The sequence below is a fragment of the Ursus maritimus genome, unplaced genomic scaffold (assembly GCF_017311325.1).
Source record: "Ursus maritimus isolate PB19 unplaced genomic scaffold, ASM1731132v1 scaffold_15, whole genome shotgun sequence".
NCBI lineage: Eukaryota > Metazoa > Chordata > Mammalia > Carnivora > Ursidae > Ursus > Ursus maritimus.
The window spans coordinates 31,920,614-31,934,066 of NW_024423897.1; the positions used below are offsets into that span (position 1 = coordinate 31,920,614).

At 40.9% G+C, this 13,453-nt stretch overlaps 1 protein-coding gene across 1 annotated transcript in view; it reads left to right on the top strand.

Moving 5' to 3' along the window:
- The window catches only part of C6 (complement C6), a 53,549-nt gene that overhangs the window by 23,501 nt on the left and 16,595 nt on the right, over window positions 1–13,453 (top strand). The window contains exons 8-12 of the mRNA XM_008692592.2: window positions 4,727–4,849; window positions 8,979–9,145; window positions 11,176–11,401; window positions 12,225–12,396; window positions 12,642–12,753. Of these exons, the coding sequence (XP_008690814.2) occupies window positions 4,727–4,849; window positions 8,979–9,145; window positions 11,176–11,401; window positions 12,225–12,396; window positions 12,642–12,753 (800 nt within the window). The remainder of the gene's footprint in view (window positions 1–4,726; window positions 4,850–8,978; window positions 9,146–11,175; window positions 11,402–12,224; window positions 12,397–12,641; window positions 12,754–13,453) is intronic.

Sequence of the window (13,453 nt, forward strand, 5' to 3'; positions counted from 1 at the left end):
GATATGAAGAACAACCAAAAGGTACACACTCAAGCAAATAAAGTAAAAATAGAAAATTAGGACCAAAAAAGAAGGAAAAATAAATATACATAACCTCTTTGATTGGACATGAGGTTTGTTTCTGAATTTCCTGACATCTGGGACCATCATAAGCTACACAGTAGTGGTAACCTAAAAGAGAGATGCATGCTATTATCTCAAGAAAAATGAAATTTGTCGTGGAATTAAACTCTAAAAGATAATTTACTTATAGCATTTTTATAGGAGATAATAATTTTGTAGAAAATAATTATAGGAAATTCTCTAGCAGTCTTTTTCTTTTAATGGTTTTTAAGTAAAAGCCAAGGGCATAAGATAAAAGAACAATTAAGGACTTGACAAGGTACTAAGTTAATGTGGGCTAGATATGCACCTACTGGTGATAAAACTTGAAGCCAGATGGGAAGCACTTTTTGGGAGGAAAGTTTGCAGCTTTATATTTTGGGATATAATCAGGGGTATTTAGCTTCTTACATGTAAAATAACAATATAAGCCTTGGTTTATAAATAAGCCTTGGTTTCTTAACTATTATCTTGAATTGCCAATAGTAATTATTATACAGCTTAAGCACCTTTGGATAAATTTGTTTTCAGACTCTTTTGTGAAATGACACAAGGCCCTTGCGATGATTCTATCATGAGTCTTTTAAGGACGTGGTTAGGAAACTGTAGGGTAACCAGAACTCAACTGACCAATTACCCCAGATAAATAAGACTTCTCGATCATGTGACTTTTATACAAAAGAAACCAGGATGTGCCTGAGTGGTGCAGTCAGTCGAGCAGCCGACTCTTGGTTCAGGTTCAGGTCATGATCTCAGCGTCCTGGCATCGAACCATGACTGGCTCCTTGCTCAGCCTGGAGTCTGCTTCAGGATTCTCTTTATCTCCCTCTGCTCCGCCCCATCCCATCCCACTTTCTCTCTCTCTCTCTCTCTCTTAAATAAATAAATCAATCTTTAAAAAGAAAGAAGGAAAGAAAGAAAGCAGGAATTTAATTAAAAAAACAACATCAGGCCAACCGTGGGGTCAGTAGAGTGTCAATCCCTCTCTTCTATCTCATGATGGCAAATGCTAATGTTTAATGTGGCTGCCCTCAGTTATTCCAAATTTTAAGTGACCAGCTATCCCTCATGATCTACTTACCTAAGAGAGAAGATGAGCTAAATGTCGTTGAGAAGGACTTCCAGTAAGAGGGCCTAAAAATTGTACGTGACGGAGTTACTGAAATCCGAAAGATTTATGCTGTGCTGGGCTCTCCACATTGCCTAACCCTCGTGCTCCAGTTTGGTTATCCTTCCTACTGGAGCAATGTCCGTATGATGAATTTGATACCTTCTGCCACGAGGTTACCACATTAATGCTGAGCAAAAATGGTTGGGGGAAATCTCTGGCCCTTAATTGGTTTCATTTCACCCCTGGGATGAAATTATTTTGGTCCCTTGCTGCTATAGCCCAGAGAATAATTTCTCACTTGATCAGCTATACTCATCATGCATTCTGAGCAAAGCCTCTAAAGGCTTAGAGATCAGAGCAAATAAAGAACCATGTGAATCTTTAATCAACCATCCAACATTTTAATAGTTGAAGACCCATGACCGAAATGGAGCGATGAGCTATACTTTCCTACCAAAACATTCTCATCTTCCATCTTTTTCTCTATAGAGGTAGAAACAGGTGCACATAATAAGGGAAAGAAAGGAGCTTGAGATGTGATAGGAAAAACTGGAAATAAATGACCATATACACCTATGTACTCATACACCCATTTATATATAGTATGTACATATAATACTTATATACATTTATAGTACATATAGGTATATTCAATTAAGTGTATTTCTATATTTAATATTATTATATGTAATACATGTTCTTATATTCAATAAGTGTGTGTATGTGTGTGTGTATATATACAATAATAATATTGGTGCACAGTTTTAATTGTGGTTAAGATGAAGCACACCCAGGGGCGCCTGGGTGGCTCAGTCGTTGGGCATCTGCCTTCGGCTCAGGGCGTGATCCCGACGTTCTGGGATCGAGCCCCACATCAGGCTCCTCCGCTGGGAGCCTGCTTCTTCCTCTCCCACTCCCCCTGCTTGTGTTCCCTCTCTCGCTGACTGTCTTTCTCTGTCAAATAAATAAATAAAAAAAATCTTAAAAAAAAAAAAAAAAGATGAAGCACACCCAGACAGAAACACATCTCAATAAAATGGAATTCTCTGGTGGGTACGTGTACCTGTTTTTGCCCACTCTCTAGATGAATATATTTTCTGGCGGCCTCCTCTCTTTTTTCCATTTCTTCTCTCTTTGCTTAGCCATAACATGGAACTAGAGTATAGGCTTAGTTTAATTTGTGTTATTCAGGAAGAATTGTATCCCTTGTCATTAATTTCAAAAACATGACCTGAATATTTCATAGTACATTTTCTCCCTCAAGAAGAGGAAAACAAAATTAAATTGCTTTTTATTTGCATCCTTCATTTATTCCTCTATTGTTCAGTGTCCCATAGTCAATTTAAGACCTTGAATAAAAGTTGACATTGCTTCTTTGTGCTAGTTGAAAAGAATTTCAGAAATAAAGTAAAAACATTAAACAATTAAAATATCGTAATACGCAAGATGGTAATTTTAAACTCCTTTTGTTGAGAAGTCACTTCTTACTCCAAACTGGAGAACAATTATAGGCCCCCCCATTTATCCGTATGACATTTTTGACTAACAGTGTTGACCTTCACCCCATCAGAGTAGTGGAGGACATTTCTGAAATACTTGTCCCCTGTGCTACATCAGAGGGACACTCAGGTTTAAGAGGCCAAGTGCTGCAGGATCCAGCAACTGGGTAGGGGTCAGGCAGCAAGCTACAGGAAATGCAGGGGAAGAAAGGCGTGCACAGAAATTCACTGATAAAGCCTTGATATTTTAATCACTGTGTGACCGACACCATGGCTCATAAGAGGGATTCATCATTCAAATCTTTTAAGATTCTCCATTAGCCCTCAGAAAATGAAATTAACTAAGTAGATAGTTGATTAATTATGTTATGGTTAATGAATTGGACACATCAAATTTAATTTTCATTTATAAATAATAAAAACCTAATGAAAAAATTTAAAAAGGGTGGGAACTATGCATGAAATTCCTAACATGGCCTAAACATTTGACTGACCTACTTGTTAGAACAACGCTACCAGAATCTTTCACCGCCAACTTATAATGCCTCTCTTCAAAGTTGTCAAACTATTGAAAATACTGGGAAGTAGGCAGACCCCATCCTCTTCTACTTGGCCTCGTGTCTCAGTGATCTGTACCTTTAGAATTCAATTTCAGTAGCACACCCACACTGCACCTGAAGCTCTAAAAATACTCCCTCTGCTGATTGTAATCTACAACCCCCCATATCAGGATTTGATGAACTTCTTTGCTTCAGGTGCTTAGGGGCTGATATTAACAGCTCTGTCTCTCGTGTGCTTGTGTTTTGCAAGGTAATTTTTAACTAACAATCAAAAAAACTGCATTCTTGTGTCAGCTATATTTTGATTTAAATAAATTCCATTAAAAACAAAAACCAAAATCTGGATTCTAATTTTGGTGTTTCAGGTAGCAGGTCAGGAGGCTTTGGAAGCTGTTAAGGAAAAAGAAACATTGATTCTCTTCCAGTTACCCCAGACAGGCAGCAGCAGCTCAGCCTACAGATAGCCAGACCCGTTTCCCTGCACTGTGTCCCCCTTCATCCCCGACGTGGCATCGATTTTGAAGTCATTGAGAATACAGGCAAGGATGGGAGTGGGGAAGAGTGACTCAGAGGCCAAGTTCTTCAACAAGTGATGCTTGGGAGTTTGGTAAAAGGCGAGAACAATGAGGACTAAAGATGTTAGAACCGAATGGCCTGAGCTTTGGAGCATCAGGTTTTGACAAGACTCCCTGTCCGATGGCAGCACTGGGAAGCTAGGAGGAAATCCAGCCCAGCTCTCCAGGGCTGTGAATGACGCGGTATCCACCTCCCTCGGAGACAACAGGAGAAACAAGGAGTGCAGGCTCGAATGAAGATAAGGAAGAGAACAGGCAGGGAGGACACTGAGAAGAGTTCTTAGGTCAGCAAGTCAGAATTTCTGAGAGAAAACAAAAGGGGTTTGGAGGTACAGGTGGAATGAGCATCTGAGTCAGGGAGACTAGTATGAGAATGAGTGTTCAGGGAAGGAGGGATGGGCAACAAGATTTCCATTTTAGGTGTTGACTGGGAGATAAATGAGGAGGACTCAGGCCTCACAGAATCAGCCGTGGCCCAGAAAGAAGGCCTGACAGGGGCACCACACAGAACATGTGTTCCTCTCTTGAGCTTCAGGGCTACAGAGTGGCTGTGGCCAGTAGGACAGGCAAGCTTTGAGGCTCCTTGTGTGTAGGCAACAGGGAGAGACCGACCTGAGTCCCATGGGATGGGCCACAGCCACCTTGAATTTGCCTCTTAGGGCCAGTGCTGAAGGGAGAGACAGCAGGGACTCTTAAATACTTCCTCTGCTCAGGATCATCCCAGGGCCTGTAAAGGACTGAATCTGGAGGTGAGAGCTGTTCCTCATTCCGCCTTACAGGAGTTGGAGAAGATGGGAGCTGATACGGAGTATCCGGCCCTCTTGTCTGAATTCTCAGTGGTGCGTTCTCAGGACGTTTTGTTTGTACTCCATTTCCTAGGTTTAACAGAGGAAGAAATCCGAAACTGTGTGAGGATCGAAACAAAGAAACGCCGTTTCGGTTTCAAGAGAACAAAGGTGGAACACCGATGCACCACTAACAAGATGTCAGAGAAATACGAAGGTACGAGTCCTTACTGTCTCCTAGCAGCTTACCCGTCCGGCGGGGTCAGTGGTTGGAGACCACGTTACACTGGACTGTGCTGCGTTTAGCTTTCCTTTATTTCATTTATCTACCTCAGAGCCCTCTGTGTGGTGGGGGGAAAGGGGAACGTAAAATATCATTAGCACTACTCACAAGGGAAATAGTTAAGGTTTTCTTGATTGTATACTTAGGCTGTTAACATTTATCAATTTTTCCCATGGGTGGAACTCAGTATTGGGGACTGTGATGTAACGATGAGTGTCAAGCAGGCCTTCCTATCAAGGAGCTTACAAAGTATACGTCTAAATAACCATTAAGAGTCTTCCAAGAGACGTATGTAAATAAGACTCCAGCAACCACACCAGAAACCTGAGTGTTGTCTTCAAGTTCTCCCTCTTTCTAGCCTCCGTATCCAGTCGGTAATCACTCTACGTCCTTGATATTTCTCCCAGTTACCCCCATCTCTTCGTTTGCATGGGCATGCTCTCTGCTCATTACTCCAACCCGGATTACCACAGAAGCCTCCTAACTGGTCCCCTTGCCTCTCCCGATGCCTTCTGCCAATCTATTCTACACATTTCCTGTGACAGGAGACTTTTCCAAGGCAAACCTTATCATGCAGTTCTCATGCTTAAACATGTCTTGGTTTCACATAGCCTTAAAGATACATTCCTGCCTCTCTCTCTCTCTCCCTCTCTGCCTAGCGAAACTATATAGTCTCCTACATAAGTCTTGCTCTCTCTTGTGCCTTGCCATTATAAATAACTCCTTCCTCTGAATAAAGTTCTCTTGCTCACTGGACTTTGCCTGACTGATGGCTACTCATTCTGACAACGAGGGGAAGCAGAATCACAGAAACTCCTAAAATAGGAAGCTTATATTCTCCTGGGGAGACAGACAAGGAACCAATAAAAATATTTCCTATAATAATAGATAGATAATTTTGAATATCAGACCATATAGATGGTCTACATGTATACGCCCATGTTAAGCATAAGCAAAAGAAGAAGAATTGGTTTGAAAACTACGTGTTCATATTACAGCAGAAAAAAGGAAAAAGGAAAAAGAGAACACGCAAAACAGACAAATAACCTAGTAATATAAACCAAAGAATGGATGTAGGGTCTATACCAGTTTTTCATGCAATAAATTAAACAACAATGTGAATTCAATAAATCAAGTGCTCAGGACAAAAAGATTATAAGAATTAATTGAAAAGGCAAATTTCAAAGCTAAGGTACAAAGACACACAAACATTGAAAAATATCACCATTATAGTTCTAAATAAATTAGGTACTGCAAGAACAAAATATAATTGCCTGAAAATAAAAACAAGAAAGTTAATCACATATAGGAAGGATATAAAGTAATTCATAGTAAGTGCAGGGGAAATTTAGGTGTTAACAGTTATTAAGGAAAATCTGGTGGAAATGGAATGACAAATATCATTTCATCTGTGGGAATTTGTGTTCCTGAAATAGAGATCCCAAGAAATCAAACAGGAAAACTGTTAAGAAAAAAAAAACACAAAAGACAAACAAACAAACAAAAAAACCCCACAACTATGTATGAATATATCCCTGAAATAAGAGAACAAATTTATTTCATTATATGCATCAGAAATAGTGTTCAAATACACAACTTCAAGACAAAACCTCATTAATTTACTAAATACAGAGATTTTAAAAATGAATTCTTCAACTATCTTGACTGAAAGAGCAAGTCTCCCACAGAAGAACAAATACAACAAAATCTGACTGGCCGCAGACTCCATAACTAAATTCAATGCTATACCACAATAATGTCCACAAATTTCTGAAAGGAAAAAAAGTAATCTCCTATATAAAGGTAACAAGAAGACATCTCAAAACATGACAGAATTCTGAGAATATACATTCTTGAGTACTTACTCAAAAGAAAAACTGTTCAATTATCAATTATAAAATTCATCCAACAAAGAGATGAGAAAATGTCCCACAATTTTTGGTTTGTAGGCATAAGGTGAGACACTGCAGATTACAATGGTCTCCACACTTATTTATCAATTATCCATCGCTGCCCAGGTGACATGTTGCTAATACTCCTGAATTGTGTGAACTCTCCAAACTCAAAATGAAATGTTTCTAGGGAATGTAGTCATTTCTAAACCTGCAGAATGAAGTCCAGTCTCCTTGGCTTCACATCCAGATTCTCTCTTTTTCGCTGCTGTTCCCCTACCTGAAACTTCAGCTTCAACTCAAGCAGATGGCCATGTGCATGGTCTCCAGAACATGGCAGCAGCTGCCCCTCATTCCAGGTCTTTGCCCATGCTGGGAGGGCATTGCCCCCTCCCATGTCTTAGCTTTGCCTCAAAGTCCTTTCATAGTAGCACCCCCCCAAGTGCCTAAAATTGCAGAATTCTTCCACGGCCCTAACGTAGGAATCCTGAACTACCACTCTGTCACACTAAGCCGAACTGTTTTGTTGGTCTTTCTGTGCACCTTTCTTTTCCTTCCCTACCCTCCCTTCTTATCTTCCTTCCTTCTTTCTTTCCTTTTTTATTTCTCTATAGTTTTGCTAATATCATTTATGTACCTATTTTGTGTCCTCATTGAGAGTCTAGGTCCTTCAGATACAAAAGGCATATTTGACATTTCTCTCAGTCTTCAACCTGTCATATAGCAGATTCGCAACAAATGTTTATTAATCATGATGAAAATTTGCCTAAAATCTAAGCACATTTAAGAGTAAAGCACACACGAAAACATAATTTGTCTATGTCTAATCCTGAGCTCATTTGATTAAATCACCGGACTCCAAATTTTTAGATCTGTAATGATATCATTAAAATTTTTTTACTATATATCCCTAATATATTTACTAAGACAATACTAACAAACTTTATAAACGTAGTATTCTAAAAATATATTATGCACACAAAATATATACAAATGTGGAAAAGAGAAAATTTTAAAAGATACCCTATATGAAATGAACAGAATTTTTCATTGTCTTGCTCATATTATAATGACGAATAAATATTTCATTAAAAACTCCTTGAAATTTTTGATACGTTTTGGGCAAAAACTCATTTCTCTCCTTTTTTATACGAAAAATAAATACAAAAACCTCTAAAATGTTTTCTTATACCCCGCTGTGTTTTCTTATGCAACGTCACTTTGAAAAGGAGATACTACTTTCTTCACAGAGAGAGTATTTCACCCATTGTTCGGATCATTCTAGACTCTTATTATAGAATTTCTAAACAGCGGAGGCATGGCTAATCCATACTGCAGAATTAGACACCAGATTCATGCCATTAACTCTCACCCGTATTACTAACCTCCTCTTCATTTGCTTTTATTTCTATGATTCCCTATTACTCAGTTCCTGCCCTTATTAGTTAAAGACACCGTTAGTTGACAGGAATTGTTTTTGAACTTTTGTGTAAAAGATCTGTGCTGGGTACGTTAATGTCATTGCTTCTAAAGAAACATTGTGCCAACTCTTAACGTGAGGTTTAACTTTTTCTTTCTCTTTGGTTAGTTGTGCTTTTACACCTGTCTTTAAGTTTAAAAGCATTTTATCCATTGTTTACTCTAAATGGAAATCTCCAGCCTGACAGTCAACTGATTGGCTATCAGAAGCCAGGTGGTTTATGTTATTCTGAAAGGCCAAGACCCGTGCTGATATACATCAAAAGTGGGAGCTTTGGCACCCAAGAGCAGGGAGCAGAGTAGCCTGGATTCGGCCTGCATTTACATCCCAGCCTCCTACCTCTTCCCCACCCAGTTAACTGTGCATGTGTTCCAGGCTAAATTACCTCTGGCTTCAGTGCCCGCGTTTATAATAATACCTACCTCTCAAAATTGTTGGGAGAGTAACTTAAGACAATCAGTGCAGTGCCTGGCATATACAAGTTGCTTAATAAATGTAACTGTGAACACTGTTACCATTTCTTTACTAAACTCCCTGTAGGGATGAGGAGGAGTGTTCTCTTGCTTTTCACTAGCTTATTTAATGGAGCTACGGACTACCATCTACTTCTCCTCCTGTGCAAATAGGCTTTTCTTTCAAGTTTGAATGTGCAGTAAAGTTAAATGAGTCATTTTCTTGAAACTCCTTGCAGGGTCGGTTTTGCAGGGAGCAGAGAAATCCATATCTCTGACTCGAGGCGGGAGGAGTAAGTATGCTGCCGCCTTGGTGTGGGAGAAGGGGAACTCTGGTCCTGCGGAGAAGGAATTTTCTGAGTGGTTAGAATCAGTGAAGGAAAATCCTGCTGTGATTGACTTTGAGGTAAGAGTCAGAAATATTATGGTAAGGGGCGCCTGGGTAGTGCAGTTGTTAAAGCGTCTGCCTTCGGCTCAGGGCGTGATCCTGGCGTACCGGGATCGAGTCCCACATCAGGCTCCTCCGCTAGGAGCCTGCTTCTTCCTCTCCCACTCCCCCTGCTGTGTTCCCTCTCTCACTGGCTGTCTCTCTGTCACATAAATAAATAAATAAAATCTTTAAAAAAAAAAAAAAGAAATATTATGGTAAGAGAGCTAAAGTGGTTCTCTAGCAGCCCAAATTGTGCACCATGCAATTCCTTTCCCGTTGTCCTTGCAAATGATAAAGAAAATAACTCTTTAGTGTGCATGCACAGTGTACCTTTTTAAAAATGTTACACACCAATTGCGTTTGCTATTCAAATGAGCATTCTCTGGTACAGTATTTAGAATTCTTAGCATACGTAAAATACCAAGAAGGGGAATTTATCTTTTTAAAATATTTTATTTAGGGGTGCCTGGGTGGCTCAGTTGCTAAGCGTCTGCCTTCGGCTCAGGGCGTGATCCTGGCGTTCTGGGATCGAGCCCCACATCAGGCTCCTCCGCTGGGAGCCTGCTTCTTCTTTTCCCACTCCCCCTGCTTGTGTTCCCTCTCTCTCTGGCTGTCTCTCTCTATATCAAATAAAGAATTAAATCTTTAAAAAAAATAAAAATAAAAGATTTTATTTATTTATTTGACACAGAGAGAGAGAACGCGTGCACAAGCAGGGGGGAGTGGCAGGCAGAGGGAGAAGGAGAAGCAGGCTCTCCACCCAGCAGGGAGCCTGAGCAGGGAGCCCAATGCTGGGCTCAATCCCAGGACCCTGGGATCATGACCTGAGCCAAAGGCAGACACTTAACCAACTGAGCCACCCAACCCCCCCCAAGGGGAATTTAGTGAATACAACTGCTCGAACTTGCCATAAGTAGGGCTCTTCAGCTCCCCATCTATACAATAAATCTGATCTGTGTACCTTTCGTGCAGCTTTTTATTCGATGAGCATGCCTAAATCTTCATTTATAGCTCTGTGGGATACATGGGATCTTAGACCCATTTGGCTCTCTGTTTCTATCACCATTGATTAAAATGACCTGTCCTGTATTTGTTGTGATTACATAAAAATGTGATTTTTTTATTATTTATGGAATACTTTGCCCACGTATCAGTCATATGCCATTTAGAACCAGTTTTGACTAAAACATAAGCACATTTTTAAAGCCCTCAAAGAAGCTATTCTGCTCATTTCATTTAAATGAAGATAAAGGAGTTCAATCATCATGAAGTAGAATAATTTACATGCAACGTGAAGATACATTGAGCTCTACGGGCTATGATGGGAAAATGAGATCTGGCCGCCCATCTGGGCACCTGTGACTCATACATTGCACTACATAATCACTCCTTTGAGGTTTTCAAATGTTAATAAAACGAGCCCTGATTTTGTGTTAGCTCCATTATCTGTTGCCGTAATTCTTCCATTCATCGTACGGACAAGTTCATCTCTCCCACTCCATATTTTCTCATCTGGTCCCACCAAAAGCCAATCCTGTCCCTGGAAAAAAAGAACACAGAAAGCCTCTCTTCGCCTTCTCTGGATTTTTCTGCTTGAATCAAACCTAATGAGGTTTCGGCAGAATGTGCATGAGCCGCCCGACTCCTGGTCACCGCTCTCAGTGACTCGAGGCATGCATTTGATGCTTACTGAATTCCCTGATGTAAGTCCAAGGGAGCGACACGTCCCGTGAAGCTTCCTTCCTAGCCGAATTCCAGGGAGCGTGAGCTCCAGAGGCATCACATTAGGGACAAGAGAAGCCAGCTAATCCTGCTGCTAGCTGCTCTACCCTCTCCAGAAGGGAAAGAAAAGAAACTCCCCTGCCCACATAGGCTATATTGCACAATAATCCCTTTGAAGTGTGGGATTTTCCAGACCTTTCCTCTCAGTCCCTGAGAATTGAGCAGTGAGGGCAACATATGTGCGAGTGAGGTGGTGGACGTAACTCTCTACCCTCTGCTCCTAGCTCGCTCCCATTACGGACTTGGTGAGAAACATCCCCTGTGCGGTGACAAGACGGAGCAACCTCAAGAAAGCTTTTCGAGAATACGCGGCCAAGTTTGACCCTTGCCGGTGCGCTCCGTGCCCTAATAATGGCCGCCCCACGCTGTCGGGGACCGAGTGCCTGTGCGTGTGCCAGAGTGGCACCTACGGAGACAACTGTGAGAGACGCTCCCCGGACTACAAATCTAGTGAGTATCCGTGACTTCCCCTCCAACAGGTGTTCTGGGTTGGTCAGAGGTTTCGTTTTCCACCTTACGCAAACTCACAAGGAAGAGAAGCCTGTAAAAAATTAGACTCTGAAGTCCAACAGCCCTGGTGAGAGTGAGGCTCCGCCATAACCTACCGGCTGTGTTACCATGAGAAAGTGACCCAACCCGTCTACGCCTCAAACCGTTCACCCATCAGATGGGGACAATGCCAGTATGTACTTGAAGATTTTATATATATATATATATATGGTAGGCAGCACAACGCCTGTAACATAAACTAAATAAAATAATAAACCATGCTATAAAATAAAAAATGTGATACTGTTGTTATAAGCCTCTTCTGTACTATAATGTAGGATGACGATGGCTTTGTAATCAGAGATAAGTTAAGACCCCAACAAAGGTTTCATACAGGGCTAAATAATGTTAGAAAAGGGATGTGTCCTGGGGGTAAGAATGTATTCTATTACCATTAAGAAAGTAATTTGATATATATTCTATTCAGAAGAAGTCCGTATTTATGCATATATGTGTGCATATACATATGTGCGTGATATGTTGCCGATAGTTGAAAATGATTCGGAATTGTTGCTATTTTATTCAGGCTGTGGGAACAGGAAAGGGAAATCAGGCAAGGTGTCCGGCGCTTTGCAAAGGTAGTTTCTTTTATTCCTCACGCTGACCCTGTGATAGTCCTCAAAGAACCACACAGCTAAAAAGCGAGGAGACCGTGTCTGCCTGGCTTCACACCCCCAGCTCCCTCAGCTGCACCAGGATGGGTGGGGGGCTTCCTGTGTTCCAGATGCTGTGGATGGGAGCTGGAGCTGCTGGTCTTCCTGGAGCACGTGTGATGCTACTTATAAGAGATCCAGAACCCGGGAATGCAACAACCCTGCCCCCCAACAAGGAGGGAAACCCTGTGAGGGGGAGGAGCGGCAAGAGGAGCACTGCACATTTTCAATTATGGAGAACAAGTAAGGATGGTGACGGGGAATGTTTAGTTTCTTACGGCTAAGTAAAGAAATAATCAGACTTTTACCTGTTCCAATACAGTGTATCGGTGGGGTATTGGCGGATCTGGTGCTACCCATTTCTCTCTAGAGGTTTCTCTCTTTATATATATGTGTACACATACACATGTAAGTGGATTGTGTGTGTGTGTGTGTGTATAAACACACGTTTGTTACACTATGCACACATATTTACTTTTCCCTTTTAGTGGACAACCATGTGTCAGTGATGATGAAGAAGTGAAAGAAATAGACCTGCCCGAGACAGAATCAGATTCAGGGTGTCCTCGGCCAGTTCCTCCGGAAAATGGATTTATCCGGGTAAGCATCCCGACCTTCACTTCAAGTTTGGAATCCAAAACATAGAACTTAAAAAGTATGCATTCTTCTTTTATTTAAGGTTATTGTTTTCCCAGTTTAATCATCTTCTGTTGACTTAAAAATTAATACTTAAAAACACCCTACCACGCCTCTGTCTCGAATTCCCTGAAGAGGTCTTCATACCTGGTTGTTAGACCAAAGACAGCAGGTTGCCTGCGTTCTTGGCGTCACTAGTTCCCAAACTAACGGTCCACTTACGTGAGTGGAGAGTGGAGCGTGACCACAATATAGGTTCGGATGACTTGTGAGAATCTGCAACTAAGATCTGACTGTTTATTTCTGAGTTTGAGCAAACTAATCCCCACCTAAGACATGTTTTCAGAGAGACAACCTCGTCACAGGAGGTGTGGAGTCTGTGATGCCTCGGGTTAGAAACCTGAAGAATTCTTAAGCAGCCCATATGTTTTCATACCTTTTCATTTTATCTTTTTTCATTGAGCCACAATGTTTCTATGATTTAAAATAACCAAATATGCTTATCAGACAGGTCCGTGGCTTTAGATATAAATGAGAGACATATAATATTTAAAATTGATCATAGAAGGCATGTTCCCTAATCAGTGTTACCTTAAAAAAATTTTTTTTAGCTTTCTTAAACTCAGTAAAGCCTTTAATCTTTTTCCAATGGTATCATATTTAT